This window comes from Ursus maritimus, unplaced genomic scaffold (assembly GCF_017311325.1).
Source record: "Ursus maritimus isolate PB19 unplaced genomic scaffold, ASM1731132v1 scaffold_4, whole genome shotgun sequence".
NCBI lineage: Eukaryota > Metazoa > Chordata > Mammalia > Carnivora > Ursidae > Ursus > Ursus maritimus.
The window spans coordinates 70,728,695-70,754,995 of record NW_024426552.1 but is presented as its reverse complement, the minus strand read 5'-3'; the positions used below and the strand labels follow the sequence as shown (position 1 = coordinate 70,754,995).

Here is a 26,301-nt window from a genome sequence, read left to right as displayed (position 1 = left end):
TGCACCCCCAAGCAGTGAGAGTGGCATTCCCAAGCTCCTTCCCTGGGGATCACAACCAGCATCTCGGCATCAAGCCACGTAGGTCTGAACTGTGTCTGTGAGCGTCTTGTTCTATCTTGATTTACTTTGTGCCTGCATTAGCGAGATGTGTCCTAAGGTATCAGAGCTTAAGAGAGATTATTTTTGGGGTCTGGAAACACTCAGAATTTTTTCTCCATCAATTAATGGTTTCTGTTTTCTGTTTCTTCACTTTAAGCCATTCTGGCTTATGAACAGCTTCACAGGAACGCTCTACTTTTGCATAGTGGGAAAAGCTGTAATTAAAAGAAGTGTTAATAGTCCCTAATTTAGCCACTACCCTATTGATTATGCTATTGATACTATTTAAACCTGAACCTTATGCACAACACATAGAAACAGCTCTTTACGCTGGACTCCTAGAACTGCACTTGCTGAGTCAAATTGTAGGAGCAGTTTAAATTTTGATAGGTACTACACATGTTCATTATGAACTATACAACACTATAGTAACAGTATGCTGTTAACATTTTCTCAAGCCTTCACTAACACTTGGTATTATCAATCTTTTCAATTTCACCAACCTCAAGAGAGAAGTGATGTCTCCTTGTGGTTTTATTTTGTAGTTCCCCAAAGAACTAAATAAAGTGTACTACCATTTTCATGTGTTAATTGGCCATTTGTATGCCTTTTTCTTTCTTTCTTTCTTTCTTTTTTTTTAAAGATTTTACTTATTTGAGAGAGAGAGCAAGAGTGAGCATGAGCAAGGGGGGAGGAGCAGAGGGAGAGGGAGAAGCAAACTTCCCGCTGAGCAGGGAGCCTGACGCGGGGCTCGATCCCAGGGTCCTGGGATCATGATCTGAGCCAAAGGCAGACACTTGACTGACTGAGCCACCCAGGAGTCCCTGTATGCCTTTTTCTGATTCTTATCTGCTTCTATCACTCTCCCCTTTTTTTCAAATTAAGTGTTATGTGTTTTGTTTCTTTCCTGATGCATATTCCTGATGGTGAACTCTTCCGGTAAATAATGGAAAGCCATTTATTAGAATTCTAGGTAGGAGACTGATATGAGAGCAGAGCTCTCTGGAGGCACTGTGGAACACCAATTGGAGAGAGGAAGACTGGAGAAAAGTAAATGTGATGATGGCAATGTCATCTGACCTTTGGGAGTTGGGAAGGGGGGATTGGTATGACTGGTTATTGTGAAACTCTGACCAAAATAATACTTGGTTTCAACCACTGGGCAAAACCAAGTAGATTATTTGGGGGAAAAAAAATACAGGACAATTATGTTTACATTTTAAAACATAATTGTATTCCTAAAACATGCCTGACACACAGTAGGCACTAAGTAAATATTTAACAAACAAACTGGTAAGAGTTCTGAAGAGTTGTATCTCAATCACCCAAAACATAACATTGCATTGGGTATGGTTGCATACATTTGATAAATATTTAATAAATACGACATGTAAACTGCTGTATATGACTTATATAAACATAAACATTATTGGGTAAACTGTAGGAAAACGATTCATCCACCTTACCTGCTAATATTCTGTACTTTATGCCATGTCAGTTTTGACTCTAATTTTCTGTGTGCAAGAGCAATCACACGGAAGCCCTGTTTAGTGTAATCTTCTAAAACTTTTTCAAAATCGACAGGAACTTTTAAAAAGGAAAAAATAAACGTCATTGTTAAAATTGCAAATATAAGCTCATGCAAATGGCAGAATTTCACTACTCAAAGCCTAGTTGCTTCCTTACCTGTTTCAGGTTTACAGAGACTGGCAATGACCTCAGGTGCTCCTTTCATGTAGGCGTCCATCTTCTTATCCCCTAGCACCCTGGCAACCACACTCATACGTTGCAAAGCAGAAGAAAATGGGAACTGGCGAACAATTCCTATCTCATAAATAGCCTATGTGATTTCAAAAGATGCATAAAGCATTTACTATTTTTTTAGAACTAAAGCAAGTATACTTAAGTAACAAGTAAACATTCTTTACTTACTGGAAGTTCAAACAGCTCCTAAACATAAAACAAAGCAAAAAGAATAAAGAAACAGTACAGATTAGGTCCATTAACATACTCAAGTTTAAAAAAAATAAAACTTGATACATCCACAAAACATTACTTACAAAATAGCAAGGAGCTTTGATTATTTCAAAGTCAGGTTTCAAGACTGCTTCTCTACCACCTCTCATTTAATAAAAATATATCCTTGAATATTTTCACATATTTTGCTATCCTAAAATGTTACCATATTAAGCATTTAAATAAACTAAGGGGGAACATAATTTGAAATTCACCTAAAAATAAAGCCTTTCACATATTCTTTTTACTGAATCCTAAGAATACTGGTGCAATTTAAAAGGATTAATCACCAAGTATCTAAATCACTAGGCACTAAGTTGTTCAATAAATAGGAAGGAAAAGTAATGGTAATGAGAATTAAATCTTAATGTTTTACACAAATACTGCCTGCCACACACCAGGTGTGTAGTTTTGGATAAATGCAGTTAAAATACTCATATCTGCATAAGAGTTAAATAAAGGACATGTGATTTCATCTTCTAGCAACATTTCAAAATGAGAATTAAATATGAGCGTCAACAGTATTATCCAACTTAATGTGATTTCGCACCATTTCTTGGTTTCCTGCAGGTGTGGATTCAGGAAGCAGCTGTTTTGCAGGACGAACCACAGTGGGCATAATTCGATTATGAAGTGCTGTTTCCTCTTCAGTTGCTTCTTCCAGAATCTGAAAGGAAAATATCCAACACATTACTTCATAAAATTCAATTCACTGGTTCTACTTTAAAACAAAACAAAAAAACCATTATGGCTATCTTCAGTAAAAAAAAAAAAAAAAGTCAGGGCCCAAGGGATAAATGAGCACTACTAGATCATTAATATAAGTAGAGTAAAATAAAAACAAAATTAGTTAAAGTCCTAGCAACCCATGGAAGATGAGAAGCAGAGGTTAGAAGCGGAATAAGAACCAGAGAAACAGAGAAAAACGTCTCAGTTTGCTCCTACAACCTGCTGATTTAGACTATCTCTGCAAAAGCAGAAGATTCTTGCAGTACCGAAAATGTTCAGTCTATCACCCAGGGGTTCTTTTCTGCTACCAGGAAAGGATTCAAAATATATAGAGTGCAGGGGAGGGGTTGAGATGGTGGAGTAGTAGGGGACGCTGAGCTTGCCTCGTCCCTCGAACACAGCCAGATCAACATCCAACTATTCTGAACAAGTAGGAATATGATCTGAGGATTAAGAAAACAATCTGCATAGCTGGAAGGAGAGAACGTGGCAGATGCGAGGTCTGGAGCCATGAACAGGGGGGAAAGGAAAGCCAAGGGGCCCTGAAGGGAAGGGAACCCTTTCCAAGGAGCAAAGTCAGAAAGAGAGAGAGAGTGGGAGAGAGCACACAATAAGCTAGGGTAAGGAGATCCCCTGGGTCACATGTGGGAGAGATTGCTCCCTTGGAAGAGCATACTTTGCCTCTCCAAGGACAAAAGGCCAGCTGGGAGTCATTGAGCAGAACTCAACAGCAGGGACAGAGGTGTGCGCAGAAGGCAGATAACCTTGTAGCCGCTTTTCACTGTGAGCCACAACAGACCTACACCACTGAGTGCAGCTAACCGGGCCGCTGCTTTTCACTGCCTGCCACAACAGATTCGACCTCTGTGCGACTGCTTTTCTGGGACAGAACAGAGAAGTGGACTGAGTGGCAGCTTTTCGCTGTGCGTTACAATAAACTCTAGCCTCCATGTGTGAACTGTGTGACTGCTTTTCTGGGACAGGATGTTGCTAGGTGCGCCTCGAGGTTCTCCTCTGGGGTAGGGGAGTGGATCTGCACCTTGCCAGGCCCTTTAAAACTTGGGAGTTTTGAATCCCAGTCACTGGCCAGAGCTAAAATACAGAAAAACTACACGGAAGCAAATGAAAATGAAAATACAACAGTTCAAGACCTTTGGGATGCAGCAAAGGTGGGCCTCCAAGGGACGTATAGAGCAATACAGGCCTTCCTCAAGAAATAAGAAAGGTCTCAAATATACAAACTAACCTCAACCTGAAAGAGCCGGAAAAAGAACAGCAAATAAATCCAGCTAAATCCCCAGGAGAAGAGAAATAATAAAGATGAGACCAGAAATCAATAAAACATAACAGATCAACAAAACTAGGAGCTGGTTCTTTAAAAGGATTAACAAGATTGATAAACCCCTAGCCAGACTTAACAAAAAGAAAAGAGAAAGGACCCAAATAAATAAAAGCATGAATGAAAGAGGAGAGAGCACAACCACCACCAAAGAAATACAAACAATCTTAAGAGAATATTATGAGCAATTATATGCCAACAATTAGGCAATCTAGAAGAAATGGATAAATTCCTAGAAACATATAAACTACCAAAACTTAAACAGGAAGAAAAAGAAAACCTGAACAGAACCAAAACCAGCAAGGAAATTGGATCAGTAATCAAAAATCTCCCAACAAACAAGAGTCCAGGGCCAGATGGCTTCCGATGGGAATTCTAACAAATTCAAAGAAGAACAAATTTAAAGAAGAATTAATACCTATTCTTCTAAAACTGTTCCAAAAAATAGAAATGGAAGGAAAACTTCCAAACTTGTTCTATGAAGCCACTATTACCTGGATCCCAAAACCAGACAAAGACCCCAACAAAAAGGACAATTACGGACCGATATCCCTGATGAACATGGATGCAAAAATTCTCACCAAGATCCTAACCAACAGGATTCAAGAGTACATTAAAAGGATTATTCACCACAATCAAGTGGGATTTATTCCTGGGCAGGGATGGTTTAACATCTGCAAATCAATCAACGTGATACACATTAATAAAAGAAAAGATCAGAACCATATGATCCTCTCCATAGATGCAGAAAAAGCATTTGACAAAGTACAGCATCCTTTCTTGATAAAACCCTCCACAATGTAGGGATAGATGGAACATACCTCTACATCATAAAAGACATATACGAAAGACCCACAGTTAATACCACCCTCAACTAGGAAAAACAGTGCTTTTCCCCAAAGGTCAGGAACACAACAGGATGTCCACTCTCACCACTGTTACTAAACAATGGAGTATTGGAAGTCCTAGCCTCAGCAATCAGACAACAAAAAGAAATAAAAGGCATCCAGATCAGCAAAGAAGCAGCCAAACTTTCACTCTTCACAGACGACATGATACTCTATGTAGAAAACTCGAAAGACTCCAGCAAAACAATTGCTAGAACTGATACAGGAATTCAGCAAAGTGGCAGGACAGAAAATCAAAGCACAGAAGTATGGTCCATTTCTACACAGTAACGATGAAGCAGCAGAAAAAGAAATCAAAGAATTGATCCTATTCACAACTGCACCAAAAACCATAAAATACCTAGGAATAAACCTAACTAAAGAGTTAAGAGATCTATATTCTGAAAACTACAGAACACTTTTGAAAGAAATTGAGGAAGACACAAAGAAATGGAAAAACATTCCATGCTCATGGACTGGAAGAACAAATATTGTTAAAATTTCTATAGTACCCAAAGCAATCTACACACTCACTGCAATCTCTATCAAAATACCACCAGCATTTTTTACTGGAACAAACAATCCTACGATTTGTATGGAACCAGAAAAGACCACAAATTGCCAAAGGAATGTTGAAAAAGAAAACCAAAGTTGGGAGGCATCACAATTCCAAAGCTGTAATCAAGACAGTATGGTACTGGCACAAAAACAGACACATATATCAATGGAACAGAATAGAGAACCCAGAAATGGACCCTCAGCTCTATGGTCAACTAATCTTTAACAAAGCACGAAAGAACATCTAATGGAAAAAAGACAATCTCTTCAACAAATGGTGTTGGGAAAACTGGACAGCCACGTGCAGAAAAATGAAACTGGACCACTTTCTTACACCATACACTAAAATAAATCCAAAATGGATGAAAGACCTAAATTTAAGAGGAATCCATCAAAATCCTAGAGGAAAACACAGGCAGCAACCTCTTTGACCTCAGCTGCAGTAAATTCTTGCTAGACACGTCTTCAGAGGCAAGCAAAAATGAACTACTCGGACTCATCAAGATAAAAGGCTTTTGCACAGCAAAGGAAACAATCAACAAAACTAAAAGGCAACCTATGAAATGGGAGAAGATATCTGCAAATGACATATCAGATAAAGGGCTAGTATCCAAAATCTATAGAGAACTCACCAAACTCAACACCCGAAAAACAAAAAAACTCAATCAAGAACTGGGCAGAAGACATGAACAGACATTTCTCCAAAGATACAAATGGCTGACACATGAAAAAATGCTTGACACAACTGGGCATCAGGGAAATACAAATCAAAACCACAATGAGGTACCACCTCACACCAGTCAGAATGGCTAAAATTAACAACTCTGGAAACAACACGTGTTAGTGAGGATGTAGAGAAAGGGGAACCCTCTTACACTATTGGTGGGAATGCAAACTGGTGCAGCTGCTCTGGAAAACAGTATGGAGGTTCATAAAAAAACTAAAAATACAGCTACCCTACAACCTAGCAATTGCCCTACTGGGTATTTATCCAAAGAATAAAAAAACAGTTAATCAAGGGGCACATGCACCCTGATGTTTATAGCAGCAATGTCCACAAATAACCAAAATATGGAAAGAGCCCAGATGTCCATCGACAGATGAATGGATCAAGAAGATGTGGTATATATATGTGTGTACACACGTACGTACGTACACACACACACACACACCACAGAATATTATTCAGCCTTCAAAAAGAATGAAATCTTGCCATTTGCAACGATGTGGATGGAACTAGGGGGTACTATGCTAAGCGAAATAAGTCAGCACTGGGTGTTATATGCAACTGATGAACCACTAAATTCTACCCCTGAAACTAATAATCCCCTACATGTTAAGTAAATTGGATTTAAATAAAAAAATAAAAGTACATGGAGCTCAGATATGGTTAAGTAGAACCTCTGGACCAAGCACACACTAAGGTACAAAGATTTGAGTTTAGTGTTTCAGACTAAACATTTCTGGTTAAGATACTACTACCCTAAATGCTTGAAATTTAATTTAAAAACATATTTTTGGTGAAATAATTCCAACAAAAACTGTATTAAATACACATATAGGGGCGCCTGGGTGGCACAGCGGTTAAGCATCTGCCTTCGGCTCAGGGCGTGATCCCGGCGTTCTGGGATCGAGCCCCACATCAGGCTCCTCCACTATGAGCCTGCTTCTTCCTCTCCCACTCCCCCTGCTTGTGTTCCCTCTCTCGCTGGCTGTCTCTCTCTCTGTCAAATAAATAAATAAAATCTTTAAAAAAAAAATAAATAAATAAATACACATATACAAGAAATAATAAACTAATTTGACTTAAAAACGAAGGAATCAATCAATGGGAAAATGATTGGGAAGGGAACTGTATCCAATTAGCCAACTGGATACAATTCTAAGACAAGTTTAACATCTCTGAAATTGAGATGTATCTTATATGGCATCCATCACATCACGTAACAGCAGTGCCTGGTTACATGGAAATATTCCATTGATACTGTGGGGTAAGATTAAACATCAAGGCATCTCAGAGTAAACAAAGCATGCTATTATACAAACTTAATTATAAAGCCAGTTTGTTTTGTTTTTTTTAAGACCTGCAAACAGAACCCTAAATCTAAAGATGATCAATCAGTCCTATTTTCCCTTACTCTTAAATTTTTCTCTGTAGGCTTTTTGGGAATTAAATTTGACAAGTATTTATTTTGGGCTATCAGAAGATGGCCATTCATCTCTCTCCCTGACAAAACATTAACCAAATACAAATAGTAATAATAATAATAATTATAAACCTATAGAAGTAAACAGAAAGTAAAAAAAGGAGAAGGATTTCAAATATAAATATAAAAGGAAAATTGAAACATATTGATGGATATAGCAATGAAATAAACAGTAGCCCAAAATAAAACACAAGTGGACATACAGGAGAGGTACATTTCTTAATAGCCAGAATAGTGGAGCTAAGCAAAAAAACAAAAAAAAACAGGGGTCACTGTCCAGAGATATGAACTACCTACCTGAGAGGAAGAAGGGCTGCTAATGTGAGGGTCAGCACTCCAGAACACAGCTCTGCCCGGGGAAGCACTGTGGGAGCAGGTGGGGAAAGCAACCTAAAAGGCTAATTCTGCAACTCTGGACTGAGGCATGCCTGCTGAAGAGACCTCACCCTCAGCACACAGTGAGCTCCCCTTGGTCAGCCTTTCATCTCAGGGGAGACACATCTCAAGAAAACAGACTAACACACTACAGGCAAGAATAAAAACCTGATTGCAGCTACCCAGAATTATCAAATCAAACCTTCATTCTTAAATATGGAAGTACCATCCAGATGTATAATGAAAACCAAAAGCATGAAGGAAGACCAAGTATAGGGACGGAAAAAGAAAACTGACCCAGAGAAAATAACCGATTCAGAAGCCAGAAGAGAACGTTAAAAACAAACTTATTATTCCATCTGTAAAAGAACTTAATGCTGTGAAATGATAACCAGAAAACATAGCAAGCACTCAAATTAAAATGATCAACAACAAATAGAAAGCTATAAACAAATAAACCTGTGTGTGTATACATGTGTGTGTGTAAATACAGAAAGTAGAAAACGGAGACAAAAGAACACTGAAGACACAGAGCGGGCTATACTTTTCACCTATGCTCAACAAATGTCACTGCTGAAGATCATCCTACTGACTCGAGCTGGTGACAGCTGGTTTCTGTTATAAACATAATGCAGGCGCCTGAGCAGGTCATCCTCTATGAAAGGTGTTTAAAGTGAGTTAATTTAACTAAAACAGACACTTTTTTACAGAATTATAAATCTTTTTCCAGTGACGTATCTTTAGAAATTATACAGTTCCTTTAACGGTACGAGATAGACTTGTCATCAAAACAACTAGCAGAAACAACCTCCTTCTGCAAGGTAATTTTTACTATTATTTTCCTTGAAGTTACTTGTGCTGTAAAATATTGAACTTACCCATCCAATGGCTTCAAACATTTTCAAATCAAGTGGATCCCCAGAAAGCACTCCTTCAATCTTTGTGAGTGAATGACAAGTAGCCATACAAGCAACAAACTGAGACTTTACCAATATCTCATTGCAAACATTTTCTTCTGGCAAAAGGAAACTAAATAGAAAATGCACTGAATTAGATTCATAAATCCCAAGACAATAAATATTCTACACATACTCAAGTTTTAAATTAAAAAATGGAAATGTTTGTATTTCTGCATGTATTAATTTGCACTATAGTTTTTGGCATTCAAAAACATTTTCTTCCATGTAAATTACACATAACTAAAATACCAAATTACCTAAGATTCTGAATAACGACGCTAGACAAACCAATATAAAAAAAACTAGATAACAAATAATAATCAAAACTCCTGCCTATAGGCATATGATAAGAATACATAAAATCTCTTCTGTAAAAACACAAAATGAATGTGTAACACATAATCTTTTCAATGTGAAACTGAGCTCATAATCAAGAAAAGGAAATTTTCAAGTGCCAGAAATGGAAGGAAAGGAAAACCAGGGAGGTGTGAACCTGAGTGATGCTGACTGCCTGAGGAAGAAGGAAGAAGGGAAGGGAGCCACCTCAGTACCCTAAAGCCCCAGGCTTTAATACCCACACAGGAACAGAAGACGAAGTCCTGGCCAAAGTGGGGAGCTCAAACCGAGATGACCTCTTTCACCAAAAATAGCCAGTGCTCTTGAAGAGCATCCTTGGAAAAAGAATATACTACATAAAAGAATGGAGCATCCTGGAAAAAGAATATACTAAAAATAATTTACCTAAGACCCAAAGGCACAACTAAGAATAAGCTTATTTCTTTCTCCCCCTACCCAAAGTTCAAGGAAATAGTTAACATCTGTACAATGTTTACTATGTGCTAGGCGCTGTTCTTTTAACTTTAAACATATCTGATACATGTTCTCCTCACACCACAGGAAGATGTTTTACTGTCCCCATCTTATAGATGAGGAAACTGAAACAGAAGGTAAGTTTCCAAGGTTACACAGTGCGTTAAGTGGCAGAGCAAGGATTCAAACACAGGTCTGGCTTTAGGGCCTCAACTCTGAACCACTACACCACTCAGGATAGGATCTGGGTTTGAATACACACTACTGCAGGTCCAGAAATCCTCAGGTTATGAAAGTAACATTAAAGCTCATCTGGCACCACGGATACCACTCTTGGCCAAGCACAGTCAAAACTCTCCAGGGAGGAGCTCCCACACAGCCACAAAGAAATTTCACAGAAAAATCCTGCTAAGCCTAAGTCCATAATTTAAAAATGCACTGGGAAACATTCCCATGGCTCAACAGACACAACAAAGACAAAATTAGAATCCCATAAATTTGAGATAATAGAATAGCAATCAGAAAGAATGCAAAAAAGGGCACTTTTAAATTAAAGACTCAGAAAAAGAACAAGACACCATGGGGGGAAAGGAGGAGAGGCAGACTTGGAAAGAACCAAATGCACTTTCTTGTTTAACCTATGGCCAGGATTCCCAGATGGAGAAAACAAAGAATGGGAGAAAAGTCATAACGGTATAGGGGAAAAAGTTGCAATTTTTTCCAGAATTTATGAAAAGCATGAATCTTTGGAATCAAAAAGCAAATGAGTCCTACACAAATAAAAAGAGACTGCAAAAATCAAGGATAAAGAAGTACTCTTAAAACAACAATAAGAAAAGGAGTCGGGAGAAATGGAATCACGCCATCAAAGCGCTGAGAGAACAGCTGACACCCTGGAAAGCTATGGAGCTACGCCGTCCTTCAAAAGTGAAAATGGAAGAAGCCCTAACAAATGCAGCTGCCGAAGAGGGCAGTGCAGTCCAGGGGAGTGAGGCAGAAGCAGCAGCGGTTGGCAAAGACAGTCGTGAACTTAGGAAAACCTCAGCACGCAGATGGCATAAAACCCAAGTCCTAATCATAAAATACTGTGCCAACAAATCCACATAAATAAGGGAGGAGAGTAATCAAAAAAGCACTCTACGGTCCATGGTTTCCTGGGGGGTTTTAGAAACCCAGAAAAGACACCCATGAACTTTATAGACTCTAAATAAGACCGTTAATTTAGGACAAGCAGTAAAGGATTAAAATGTAGAAATTCTGAGAAAATGTGCAAAAATATGAGAGAGAAATTTGAGAAAATGTGTGTGTGAACTAGGGTGAGGAATTGTAGAAATAAGTTCCAATATATCTGTAATTACAAATGTGAACACAACGGCACAAGATCAAAAAGTAAAGCAATGGAAAAGAAGACACACTAGGCAAACATTAGACCAAAGAAAGCTGTAGAAATATAAGATGAAAGGGAATTGAAGGCAAAATGCATTAGGGAGAAATAAGGTCACAAAGTCACAATGTGACACACTATTTATCAAGAAGATGTAACAACTTTGAAATTACATGAACCAAACAATATTCTCTCCAACTACAAACCTAAATCTCACAGACTTCTGAGGGGGGACAAATGACATAAACACAACTACTAAGCCGTCAAAAGACAACAAAAACAAAAGTAAAAAGACCAGACAGACAGTTGGAATACTTTTGTAATTCATCGTACTGAAAAAGATTACCACCCCAAAATACGAAGAACTTCTAATAAATGAGTAAGATAAAGACTAAGAACACAACAGAAAAATTGTGTCACAGAAGAATGCTAAATGACCATCCTTCCAAAAAGGTGAAAATAAGATCAGCCTATTAAGTACTGAGGAAGCTGCAAAGAGGCACAATGTAAGACCGTTCTATGTCTATCCATGTGGCAATCATGAGAAGTCTGACAGTACCAAGTTGGGCAAGGACTGGAACAACAGGATCTCACACGTACTGAGGGAGAGTGTGAGCAGCATCACCCAGAGAGGAACCAGGCAGCCCCTACTAAACCTGCAGCCGTGCAGGTGCTATAACCCAGCACTGACATCCTTAAAAAGCTGGTTTATCGAAACTCAACCACATGCTCACCAGTTGTGTAGAAGAACTACAACTGCAGCACTAGCTGTGAAAGGGGAAAGGGAGAAAACACTGAAATTGCCCCTTCGTAGAACAGATACTATGGTTGAATCCTATCATGGAATATTAAACAATAGTTAAGATTAATAAATTAGATCTATACATACCAATCTGGACGAATCTTGAAAACAATGTTAAAGAGGCAAAGAAAGCAGCAAAAACATGTACAGTGTATCAGTCATGTATGTTTATTTACAGATAGGTCTTGTTTAGAGACAGATGTATACGTAGAGAAAATATAAAAACATGCAAAGATAATAGAACACAACTTCAGAACGATCGCATAGGGACAGATTAAGACTTAAGCAATATCTGCGTATTTTAAATCTTCTAAAAGAGATTTGAAGCCAATGTGGGAAAATGTCAACTGTTTAATCTTGGTATTGGGTACACAGCTCTCATATTACCTTATGTTTGAATGTTTCATATATTAAGATACTTAATATGAAGTAACTAATAATCAAACCTAGCTTAATATTTACCGTGTATTTTCCACTCGTTGAATCCCCCAAAGATCTAAACCATCTTCAGTAAGAGTCCCAGTCTTTAAAAAAAAAAAAAAGCACACATGGACAAAGTATGAATAGTGCCTCCAAAAACAGAAATCACAAAAAGTTACACTACATATATATAATAAAATAGAATACAGCTGTCAACAAAGGAAACTAGTAAGATCTCTGTATATTGACAAAGAATAACTACCAGGAAATAACTAAAGTTAACAAAAGAGTGCAGAACATTCCTTACAGTACGGTTCCTCTGGACAGGTAGGGGGAGCACACGTGTAGAACTGTATGTTTATGTGCTTATATTATGAAAAAAACAGAACAATGCACCAATCAACCTATCAATCAATAAAGGCCTACCTAGGAAGCAGACAATAGGACAGAGCAAGCCAAAAGGGGAAGAGGAACAAAACAAGTTAAATGACACCAAGAGGAAGCAATCAGCTACATCCAGGATGTAAATGACCTGGTTTCTTCAGTAAGATGATTCAGGACAAGGGGCAAGAAAAGCAACTGTTACAGATTAATTATAACCATTGCAATCATTATTTGGATTCTTACAGAAAAAAAAATTTGTAAAATTTTGAGACACTTTGTGAAAGACAAGGAAATCTGAATGAGAACTGGATATCAGATAATACCAAAGAACAGTTCATTTTGTTAAGTGGAGTAAGATAATGGTATTGCAGTCATTTTTTTTTTGACAACTTCTAGATATAAAACTGAGGTATACTGGGTGAAAGAATGACGCTGCCACCTTCAAAATGAGGGGACAGATGAAGTAAGACTGACAAAATGCTGATTAGCTGTTAAAGCTGGGTAATGGGTAAATAAAGGTTTTTTATACTTGTATCTTCTCCACTTTTATGACTGTTTAAAAATTTTAATAGTAATGTTTCCCAAAAAGGCATAAGTGAAATTTTCCAAACAGATAAATATGAAATGAAGTCATGGGATATGATTTTTTTTTAAGTAATCTGTATGCCCAACATGGGGCTCGAACTCAAACCTGGAGATCAAGAGTCGCACGCTCTGACGACTGAGCCAACCAGGTGCCCCAAAATATGACTTTTTAAAAAACAAAATGTTTTTTTCCGTCAATAATGAACATGCACAAAAATCATATACCTATCATATCAGTTACCAAGAAAAGCTTGATGGGAGGTTTCTTGGTCAATGTGTAATTCTCAAAATAGAACTTTAAAGAAAACTAATTTCAGCAGAGGAAAGGAAAACCCTTTGTAAGAGGCAAGGACTATTTCACACAGGTACATTATTTGTTGCTTTCACATAAAACCGTAAAATCAGTGACCTTCATAATTTTGAAACATATTTAATAAAATCACAGAACAAACTTTAACTAAACATATATACATAATAGCAATACAATTCCAGTAAATTTATCTGTATGGAGCTTACTCTGTTAAAAACATAAAAGATCACACAATTTTTACTACTACTATAAGGCATAATTCTGGATGTGAATGATTAGACAACTGCAGATTTGGGCAAATAAGCAATATCCAAGGTATTAAAAATTGAAAAAGCAAAAAAAAAAAAAGCAGTGAGAATATATAAAAATGATGCCAAGAAAGTTGAAAAAGAGGAACATTAGAAAAACACTAAACGAGTGTAAACTGGTTGATAGAGAATACATACAGAAAACCTTCATCTAAGTATTTAAAAGCTATGAAAGTAAGCTTTGAGAATGACTACGAAACCAACCTTATCAAAGCAAACAAGATTCAGCTGTCCACAGATATTTATCCTTTGGGGACTGATACAGAAAATACCAATTTTTTTCAGCCTTCTTTGGGCATACACGATACCAGCTGTCATCGCAGCAGGAAGTGCAGGTGGCACAGTAATGGTAATGATATCCAGAGACTCGATAATTATGACCCCAATTTCTACCTACAATTAACACAAAAATAAATGTCAGGACCCCCCCATACCAAATATTTACTAATCTAATGTGGGTATTTCTTTAGTGAAGAATCCATAAACCATATTCAATTTTATATATAAAGGTGTATATAGTTACATTCATCAACCATTTACAATTCTTTTCCCTTTAGAGGCTGCAAAATAGGAAGTTCAGTGAATTGTCAATAGACAATGAAGTGGAACGAAAACTGTTTTTAAAGGAAATTTTCATTTTAAGAGCTCTACTTGCATCACAAGCTACACACTTCAAAGTTCAATACACATCTATCAGATACTGACTCTTACTACCAGCACCATACTATGCCCATCTCCATAAAGGGGATGGAAAAGAGAAATGTGACGAGGTCTCTTAGAAGTACCTTCAATTAAGTAATCGCAAATAACTTTAATGCTGTATATCCCATAATTAAAAAAAAAAAGAGAGACAGAAATAAAGCTTTTAGTGAATATGTGGTCATGCTTCCCTTTTTTAAGTCACAAGAGAACAAGAAAAAGACCACCTAAACCAGAGCTGTCCCAAAGAACTTTCTGCTATGATGAAAATGTTCTATATCCATACATTCTAAAATAACAGCTACTAGTTTCATACAGTCAATTTAAATCAAAAGTTTAGTTCTTCATTCGCATTAGCCGCATTTCAAACCCTCAGTAGCCACATGTCATCATTAAGAATCAAACCCTATTAAAAGTTTACCATTTACATACCTTATTTAAAATGCTATTGATAATAGTGTAGATAAATCCAATACCAGCCACTGCCACAAGACACAGTAGAAACAAGTAGGCATCTCTGTAGAGTTTAAAATCAGTTGGTTTGGGATATAATATAGAACGAACAAGCTGTCCTTTGGAAGTACTAAATCCTTTAAAAAAATTCAAAGAAAATGACTGTATTTTTAAAAGAAAATGAAAATTATCTCCCAAAAGAGAATCTCTTTTTAGACATTCAGTAGGCATCAAATACACTAAACCATGTAAGAAGAGATGAAATGTTTTCTACCTGTTCTAACTACTACAGCTTTGACAAGTTCTCCAGTGTAGAAACGAGTTTGAATTACAGTAGTCCCACAAAACAAAGTGTGTCGTTTATGTATTTCTGGACTATAGAATTCATCTCCCATTCCTTTTATGTCCACTGAAGGATTTGGCAAATTAGTCTTTGTCACTGGAACACTCTCTCCTTTTAAAAAAAAAAATAATAATTTAAAGCACAGAAATCTGTATTAAACACACAAATCTTGAATTGTTAAATAACCTGAATGTTATTATACTATTTCAATAGTTACTAATAGTTCTCATATGTGGATAACAAAGCTTACTCAATTAGCTTTCTGTCTACCAATTTCCTTGCCTGAAAATATCAAGTCTTGTCTCTCACAATAATTCCTGAAAGTGAGTTGTGAGTCAAAGCAATCATCTGCAAATGATTTTGTCAAGTTTCAGATAAAAAGACCAGGTAGCTGCCACATCCCCAGCATCTGTTCACTTATCCCCAAAAACCAAACTGGAAAGCATTCTGCAACCTCAAGCACACAAAAATGTGAAGACCTACTCCTAACCCCCAATACATACACACACAGAGACACGTAAGGAAGAGAAAAGGCATCTAGGAAAGGGAGTGGAGAAAATACGGAGTATGGTAGTTCTCTCAACAACAAACTGTCAAATTCTTTTCAACATTAACTTTTAATTCTCTATAGCATTCACTTCTTGTTTCAGAGGTGGCAAGTATATAGGGATATTTGTGTGACTGTGTTTTAAGAGAAGACTCCTAATAGTTTGAAAACATAGCAATAGCTTCTTTCCAGGTTGACTCTGAACATGATAAAAAGCTATCAAATTCTACCTTCAGATTATGAATTTCCAAAGGGAAGTCATTTCAAAGTCTATTTCCCCCCAGTTTAAGGAAAATATAAAATCTTTATTCCCACTTTTTACACATTGAATAGGGAAGTAAATATGCTGCCATTCTCTGCAAGCAAAGGACTTATTTCCTCTTCCCTTACTAAAAATATTTCCTCATGTCAAAAGAAGTATGCCAAAAAACGTGGTGAACACCAGCATAATGATTTAGTATCACAACCGCGTATAATGCAGAATTTGATCCCCTCAAAACAAAAAAAAATCTTCATCATCCAACACATTCATGACATTCAGGATTAAATATAAACAACACAGTTTCACAGATACAAAATAGTTTTTAAATAGTTTAATCAGTAACTACTTAATCTTAATACCATTATAAACAACTGATCTGATTTTTACTCAGTTTACCTGTTAACATGCTTTCATTTACAATGCAAGTACCATTAATAAGAACTGCATCACAAGGCATGACTGTCCCATTCAATGGAATGACCATGACATCTCCTGGTACAAGGTCTGTAGAAAAGATCTCTTCTATTTCTGGATTTAAAGAAAGAAAAAGAGAAATCCGAATATTAACTTCAAATAAAAATATAGTAAATAAAAGATATGCCTGAAGGTCACCTGACCTCAATACTCAGTTAAAAATATAATGTAGTTAAACAGGACAATCTCAGTACATGAAAATAAGACAAATAAATTATTATGCCTTAGAGTAACAAAGTATGGTGTTTAAGTACGTCAGGTACTTTGCCCCCTGACAGGATGCCAACTGCACACAGGTGATGCCAAGTCCCTTCTGACCAAACAGGTGACTGGACTTCAATACTCAGTACAACAGCCCTCTTAGAAAATAGTGAGTCCACACATGAGATCCCCTGCAACAGGTAAATAAGCTCAGATTTCTAGAACTCCTTGGAAACAGCAGAAAGCATTGAAAATTTTAGTGTATTTTTATTTTATTTATTTGAGAAAGAGAACATGAGTGGTGGGAGGAGGGGCAGAGGGAAAGCTTCCTGCTGAGTAGGGAGCCCAACACGGGGCTCAATCCCAGGACCCCAAGATCATGATCTGAGCCAAAGGCAGACACTTAACCAACTCAGCCACCCAGGTACCCCAGTGTATTTTCTTTTTTAACAGCAATTTTTTTACACTATCCTTTTTCTCACTGCCACTATTTATAACTCATAACATTTCAATGCCTTCTCAATATTCCTAAAATAGTCCTAATATTTTAGATCTTAAATAAATTTACAAAATAAACATTGCAATATTTTATCTAGTTCATTATTTCCTTAGAAATGTGTACATTATATTCAATTTAGCTAAACACTTTTTAAAAAGATTTTCCCAAGTAAAAGGTTTTTCTTTAAGACTGCCCTACATTTAGACTCTTTCTCTCAGTCTTTCCCTTCCTTATGTTTAATACTATGGTCAGAAAAGAGTTCTGCTAGTTTGTAAGAGGACACTATTATTTGTGAGTTAGTCTGTAGGACAAAAACTCTTTTCCTTTAACTAAGCTATGAGGAAACAACTTCTAAAGAATTCTAATGATGTTAAGCACATACTAGGCATAATACTTTCCATTTTTTAATAAACCTGACTCTTGGAAAACTTTGATGCCACTTAAAGTCTACTCCTCTCAGGTATACCAGGAAACAAAATACCAATGACTTGTTAGACTTTACAAAGGGGTAAGGGAGACACGAGTCGAATGCCATGTCCTGGCATCCCCAATGCCTTCAGCGGCCTCAGAGCAGTAACAGGATAAGTACCAAGAGAGAAGAGAGACACTCCCAACTAAAGCAGCACGTGACCAGGAAGCACAGGGAAGGAAGCCCCTGCCAGGCCAAACTGTGTTTATGCTCCAATGTAGTGTACTGAGCCAAGAGAACAGAGACTGATTTGGTATTCTCAATCAATCAAAATGGCTATTGCACCCAAGGCCCATGCCGCTGTGTTGTCTCTCCTTTATGTCCTTTACACCTCTTCAATACCACACTAAAGGAACTAACATGTCTGTCCAAAACATTAGCCTTTCCTCCAATACTGCTGCTCCTCCAGTGTCCCTTATTTAATTAAATGGCACTGATGTCCATCCCTCAAGCCTGACACTGCTCTATCACCTCATATCCAATGAATTATTAAATCTTGTTCAACGCTCGCATTTAAGTATCTTCCAGCCCCATCTCATTTCTCTTCATCTCCACAACCTTCACCTTGATCCATTTCATGCCTTCAACACTACTCTCCTCTAAACCCATCTGAACACAACAGCCAGAATGATTTTTGCAAAAGGCAAACATCAGATCACTCCCCTGCTTAAAAACCCTTCAATGGCTTTCCATTGCCTTTGGGAATGACGTCAAATTCCTTAACATGTTTTAGATGGCTGTCCATCATCTAGTTGCTGCACCTGGCACACTGAACTCCTTTTAGTTATTACAATCACCGAGCTCTCTCTCATTTCCAGAAGACTGGGCACTTAAAACCCTCTCCTCTCCCTCTCTCACCACACCCCTTCACTTACCTCTTATCTGACTAGTTCAACCACTTAAAAATACTTTCTTCAAGAAGCCATCCCTGACACCCATGGCAAATGAGCTCTAACATCTAAATTCCCTGACCTCCCCTAATCATAGTATTTGTCACACTTTCTTGTTACTATGCCTTTCCAACTACACTGAAGTTCAATGATGACAAGCACTGTGTCCATCTTGTAACCACTGCATCTCCAGAGCCTACCACAGTACCTGTCACATAGTAAGAAAAACAAAAGTACCATTTTACAGGAATGAATCTGATACAACCTCAGAGAGAAGTACAAATCCAAACACTTATTTTTACTTCTTAAAAAACGAATGCATAGGGGTGCAGAGGCGCCTGGGTGGCTCAGTCAGTTAAGCGTCTGACTTCAGCTCGTCATTATTTCAGGATCCTGGGATCCAGCCCCACTTGGGGCTGCCTGCTCAGCAAGTCTCTTTCCCTCTTCCTCTGCCCCTCCCCCCCACTTGTGCACATGCATACACTCTCTCAAATAAATAAAACCTTTTTAAAAAAATGAATGTATATGTATAATATACTATCTTGCTTTAGTTATTAGTGCTTAATGGGTACCTTATTTGGTTTATTTTTCCAAGAGTTACCTTAAGTACTTACCTTCATTGACTCTGCAAACTGAAACTCTCACAGTACTGTGAGCTGCCACCATGTCATGCAACATAATATATTGCTGAAATAGAAAAAAAAAAAAAAAAAAAAAGAGTAAAAACTAGCTAATATAAACCCACTCTCCAAGATATTAAAAAGCAAGGGTGCCATAAAATAAGGTAAGTTAATATGGTAAATGCATATTACTCTGCCATTAAAAATGTCAAGACTAAAAGATTCAAAGATTATTCAATGATTAGCTCAAGACAAAATAAGAAACACTTTAATAAGATAGTCCTGAAAACAAGAGAATAAGCCCCCCAGTATTCCAGTCTGTAATAAACACCTATAGATCCCTATGGCCTCCAAGCAGTCAAGTGGTAGTTTAACTCTAAAAAGCATCCGCCTTCCCCCACCTCAAAAAGAGAGGGAAAGGAGTACTTATTCTTATAACTAAAAGAATAACTATATCGAGTATTACTTTGTACCAAGTACTATTCTACACACCTTACGTGTTACTACAAAATACACAGTTGTGAAAGCCGTAATAAATTGGACTTACCTTTCTAATGGAATACAGAGAGCTTACAATTGACACTATAGACATAATCACGATGGCTAGAGCATAATAGTAGTATTCATCAGTGCTCCACAGTATAACACTGAACAGCTGGAAAATGTAAAATGGGTTGAGAACCTAAAAAACAAGATTTTTAAATCAAATTTATAACCATACAGATGTACCACCTTTTCATTTAAGAAATAAACAACAAGATATTTAAAGGATAAGCTCTGTAGTACCTTAAGGAAACATGTACTACTGAAGGAGGAAGGCAAGATGTTAGTATAGTACTTTTTTTTACCACTAACCTACTAGAATTTGGCTAAATAAGCTTAATTTAAATTATTTGCATCCATTTAGATACATACCAAACCCAATACACACTCATCTAGAAATAGCTAAAATGTGTGTATTTAGCTGTTCTTCATTCTGCTTCAGCAATAAAGTACATTTACTTCCAATAATTACAGGGTTACTAAAGGATATAACATTTTTAATTAAATGGTACAAATGTTTACTTATTATGAACTCCAAAAACCAATTTTCCTATAAGTCAAAGGTTCACTGGCATATACAGGGAAGACAAATATGAGGTAATAAGTTACACTGTTTTGCATTCTCTAAGGAAATAATTAAGGATTAAAAGCTAAATGAGACAAAGAGATAAGGGAATCCTGGCAATGGACTTCGTTAAGCCAAATTTCATAGTACTCTATCAATTTCATTAATAACCTCCCCAAATGTCTTAAAATTGATGCTTGTGTGCTTTTGAAAGGACTTTCACATATATAGTCCCATTCTGCTTCAAAATTAAACAAGATAATTTGAAAGGACTTACTCCAATTTTATAGATAAAGGGGCAGCAGAAAGGTTTTCTAATGATCAAAGCTAGTTACTGATGGAGTTATATTACAAACCAGACTTTCTAATTCCTTTTTTTTTTTTTAAAGATTTTATTTATTTATTCGACAGAGACAGCCAGCGAGAGAGGGAACACAAGCAGGGGGAGTGGGAGAGGAAGAAGCAGGCTCATAGCAGAGGAGCCCGACGTGGGGCTCGATCCCACAACACCAGGATCACACCCTGAGCCAAAGGCAAACGCCCAACCGCTGTGCCACCCAGGCGCCCCACAGACTTTCTAATTCCTAATCACTGCACTCTGCTATGTTCTACAACAACATTATATGGCCACTCTCAGGAACTGAGGGAAACTAATCTGTAACATCTACTGAAAGTATTGACCCAACTCTTGATCTTTAGCCAAAAATCAAAAGGAAGACTAGAGAGCCTAACTGCCAGGCAAAATCCTGTACCTCGTTCCTTTACATGTATAACCTTTATTCACAGCTCTTCAATGGCACCTGTAACTGAGCTGTAACTCACTAAAGTAACTATTGACCCACTTCCCTCCCAGGATAAAGTACAAGTTCCTCAATGTCAATCAGCAGGTCATGTTTTGTATTCCAAACTTGGTACAATGGTACAATGTCTAGTTCCCAAAATGTACCACAGGGGCGCCTGGGTGGCTCAGTCGTTAAGCATCTGCCTTTGGCTCAGGGCGTGATCCCGGAGTTCTGGGATCGAGCTCCGCGTCAGGCTTCTCCGTGGGAAGCCTGTTTCTTCCTCTCCCACTCCCCCTGCTTGTGTTCCCTCTCTCACTGGCTGTCTCTCTAATAAATAAGTAAAATTTAAAAAAAAAAAAAAAAAAAGATATCTTCTTTGTCCAAAATGTACCACAAAATACCACCTGACGAATAAAGATGATAAACTGTTTAAAAATTGAAGAAAAGAGAAAAGACAGGTGTAAAGATCTGTAAGACAGGGCAAGATTTACATGCGTAACATACTGAGAGTAAAAAAAAATTTACAGACAAGAAAAGCAAAACAAATAATTATAAGGTAAGTAATAAAAAGGCAATTTATGCCCCCAAATTATTTCTCTACCAGAGGTACTACCTTTACATTTTAAGTTAAAAAAAAAAAAAAGTGAGGGAGAAACTAAGAAACAGAAAACCAAGACTATCTTATCACTTAAATCATGGCTCTTTTCAAACTGACAACTCTATTGATCACAAACATTGTCTTACCTCCTTAATTAGAAGCTTAAAAACAGAAGGCACTTTCACAGTAATTTCATTTACTCCATAAAGCAATTTTCTATAACAGGAAAACATAATAATAGTGTTACATTATATTATATAATAGTAGTATAATTTAGGGATGGCATTTCATTAGATAAGGTTCAAACCACAGATGCTCTTAAAATCTGGAACTTAAACATTCATGTTTCTACATACTTGTCTTCTACAATTCAATTCTCTACCTACAGTATTTAAATCAAAGTAGTCAATACTGGATAACTACACTGTTGTTTCATTCTGCCTCTTATCTCTTTGTGTGACAAGTATCTTTCCCACTAGTCTATAATAACCATGTCTGCAAACACTTTCTTTTTCATCCTTGAACACAGCAAGAATCACAAATTCTGAATTGCAATTAATCTTTGCAAGAGACTAAAATATATCTGGGGGGGTCTTGTACTACTTCTCCAATGAGAATACTATACTAAGAATATTTATTTCAAAAACAACTGTACATTTGATTTTTACAAAAAAATGCTTTCAAAAACTCGTTTAAATACTTCCAACTTAAACTCCTGGTAGTACTTTCCATATGAAAGGGTAATGAGTAATTCTTGCCTTTTATGAAGTATAAGTCTGAATGAATTAATTTTTTAATATCCTAACCTGCTGAAAAAACATGCTACAGGAATATTAAAAAAACTGCCAATTTAATTTGAAAATAACATTTATCCTCAAAATATGCAATACACTGGTATATTTTTATACCGTAGCAAAGAATAACATGATATAAAAGATTATCCATCCCAATTTACAAATAATCATTGTGGTAAATTTTTAGCTCATGCTTAAAATTCCCAATACATTTCAGAAAATCTAAGATGCTACCAATTACAAAACATACTCATTATTTTATATGCCATCAAGATAAAAATGCTCTCAAGTAAAGGATAACACTCCACCCAATAGGACATGTCACCCCTTTAGATATATAAAAATGTGGGAAAATGCGCACCTTAGAATTGATGAAATATGGTATATTTTCAGGGATATCAGCTTCAACATTTTCATAATTCTTCAACTAAGAGACAGTCTTACCCAAATAAAATATCAATAAGTTGTCAACTACTATGTCTATAATAAATACCTGTCAATATGTACAACTATATGGTAAAAGGGTGGGCTATATATACTATTTTATTTAGGAATTTTGATAACAGATCTAACTTTAGTTGGATAAAAATTACCTGTAGGCATGCATCCCCTTTGTCAGTCCTGCACTATGCTTTTCATAAATTGACGTACAAGAAACACCTTCATCCAGTCCCCTAAATAAATCCAAAGTTTTTACTTTAAACAAAGTTTAAAATATCCAAATGTCTTAATGCCTCATTTTTCTATATTCCTGATTTTAAAGTGTGACTTCCTTACAAACAGAAACCCTTAACAAAAACTGAGATAATGAATGAGAATTTTTAAATCTCAAATTCCTAAGATAAACAATAATGACAGTTCTAAGTCTCAAAAGTGCCAAATTCTAAATTATCCAATGTATCTATCACATAATAAGATGGCTCTAAATACTCAAGTTTATATAATAATATTATTATCCTTTAAGGCTGTACCAAAGCTGTAAGAGCTAATAATTAAGCTAATAATAAACTAAAGGTAAAGTACGACTAACTTGGGAATTCCAAACTAAAGATAAAATTTTTTTACTTTTTATCTATATAGTTCTCCCTCTTCAATTTTTTAAGCTTCATGCTAAGAAATCCTATTCATTGATTTTTCTTTCTACAAAAGCATCAATCCAAATCTGTCCCTGTTCTAATACAAACCTAGGAGAGAAGTACAAGATTTATATGAGTCACAGGCATTGCCTAAAATCTGTAACAATTCTAACTGGATTTAACCAACAGATCCACTTTCCCCCCAAAATGTCTTAATTATGCTTATTTTAACTGAGATACTACCGGTCATAGAACTCTGAATAGAGTTTTGTACATCACTTAACTTCAATCCTTTTCTACTTTTTTCAGATAGAAAAACTAAGCTCCATACTTAATAGCTATCACTGGGATAAGTTTAAATTCTACAAGTTTCTACAGTTGGCAAACACCACATGGCAAATTGGTTTGACATTTTTTTCCCACTTTAGTTGGTAACTTCTCCAAAAGCAGCAAGGATCAGCTCAAGTCTTTTTAAAAAAAAACAAAATGGCAGCTCACTGGCAGTGTTCTATAAGGCAATAGTTCTTAATTAGGCATGGTCTTCAGAACTAGGCATGTGGAAATGCCTGGGACTATTCCAGAATATTCCAATTCTTTGTGGAAAAAAATCCAGGCATGAATATTTTAAATGTTCATAAGGTGATTCTCTTTGTATTGCTAATATTAAGAATTCCTTCAGCACTCAAATAATGATACTTAATGAGTGTTTATAATAATCACTTTAACAAAAGCAATAAAAATAGAATCCTAATTAATCTAGTACTTACATAACTTGAAGCCTCCACAAAAAACGTCTAAGGGATTCCTCCAGTTTGTCCTACTCAAGTCTTAACACATTTGACAATGTCTAAATCTTAATCCATATAGTGAAGTAAAATTTCTGTTTGTCTATTACTCCATCCCTCAAGGATAAATAGATGGAACTGTCAGCAAGTGGGAAATGAGAATTCAGATATTCTGACAGGCTGTAAAGTGTACCCAAAATTCACTTTGAGATGAACCCACAAAAAGAACTGAGACTCAGAGTGGATTTGTAGAATCATACTGTTTCAAACTTTTATGTAAATTTTGCCAAGGTACAAGTTACAAGTAGGATTTATCCTAAAATGGTTAATAAGTATTCAAGTAACGGCAGGGAGTTGTTAATAAGTGAAAAAAAGTTATGCAATAAATACCTCTTTGATTTTATGTAACACTACAATGAATTCTTTTTTATCTAGAACATTTTCAAGATACTCATATAATCCAAACAAAAGAAAAATACTTACTTCAAAAAATCAAAATTGTGAAGGGTATCATTCCAGAAGTATTTTACACTGTGGTGGGTGAAATAACGAACCTGTACAACACACATAAATGTTACATCAAAAAGCATTATCATCATTGTTTATGATTAAGTTTACTAACACAAATGTATTATCTATTAAAATTAAGTGATCATGTACAAATGCAATCTGCTTCTTCTAGTAGTACCTAAACTGTTATACATAGTAATAAATATTTTTTATATATATGGATTTATTCCAAACAAAAATAACTGCATGCAGAAAATTATAGGCTATGTGTCGTAAAAGGTAACAATTCTGGTTTTCAAAGAAACTTTGACACTGAGATCACAATACCTGCTGTGGTTGAGTCTGTGAATATTTACTCATCTCATGCCTAGTCTCTTCAGCCAAATTTTCACTTAGATGAACAGCATGGCCATTTGCAACTTTATTAGTCATGGATTTGGGGCTCAAAAATGGGTGAGTTTCCAGAGAAAGAAAGCGAATTTTTGCACAAAACCACATTCTGAATTCATCCTTACAAGAGAGAAAGGGATAAAAAGTCAATTATGTATATATTACATTACTGCCTATATATATTTTTTGATTCCCATTCTTTCCATGTTATTGATTACTCTCTGAGAAACCATCACTTCCTACTCACTAAATGTGAAACCATTTCATGAGGATATATAAATTCTATACATAAAGATGTATAAATGCTTCCCATTGCTCACCATTTTATGTCATACTTCACTAATGCAATATCCCATACAAGATCATGAGTAATTTCTTAATTTAATCATCAACATACTAAGACTAGAAATTAAAGCCTCTTAGGAAACCATCAACAAAAATGAAAAGACAACCTACTGAATGGGAGAAGATACATGCAAAAGATATATCTGATAAGGGCCTAATATCTAGAACATATATAGAATTCCTACACCTCAACAACAACAACAAAAACCCAATTAAAACATGGGCAGAGGAAAGAATAGACCTGTTTCCAAAGAAGACATAAAGATGGCCGAGTGTCAAAAAGT

At 36.3% G+C, this 26,301-nt stretch overlaps 1 protein-coding gene across 2 annotated transcripts in view; it reads right to left on the bottom strand.

The window, feature by feature from the left end:
* ATP13A3 (ATPase 13A3) overlaps positions 1–26,301 on the bottom strand; it is an 85,920-nt gene that overhangs the window by 32,749 nt on the left and 26,870 nt on the right. For both annotated transcript variants that reach the window (XM_040621416.1, XM_040621417.1), the window contains exons 5-20: positions 25,610–25,792; positions 25,256–25,326; positions 23,505–23,585; positions 22,264–22,333; positions 20,177–20,311; positions 19,624–19,696; positions 16,873–17,004; positions 15,599–15,778; positions 15,304–15,461; positions 14,377–14,565; positions 12,628–12,689; positions 9,089–9,239; positions 2,666–2,782; positions 2,032–2,049; positions 1,786–1,939; positions 1,566–1,686 (exon numbers count right to left, since the gene is read on the bottom strand). In XM_040621416.1, the coding sequence (XP_040477350.1) occupies positions 1,566–1,686; positions 1,786–1,939; positions 2,032–2,049; positions 2,666–2,782; positions 9,089–9,239; positions 12,628–12,689; positions 14,377–14,565; positions 15,304–15,461; positions 15,599–15,778; positions 16,873–17,004; positions 19,624–19,696; positions 20,177–20,311; positions 22,264–22,333; positions 23,505–23,585; positions 25,256–25,326; positions 25,610–25,792 (1,895 nt within the window). The remainder of the gene's footprint in view (positions 1–1,565; positions 1,687–1,785; positions 1,940–2,031; positions 2,050–2,665; positions 2,783–9,088; positions 9,240–12,627; positions 12,690–14,376; positions 14,566–15,303; positions 15,462–15,598; positions 15,779–16,872; positions 17,005–19,623; positions 19,697–20,176; positions 20,312–22,263; positions 22,334–23,504; positions 23,586–25,255; positions 25,327–25,609; positions 25,793–26,301) is intronic.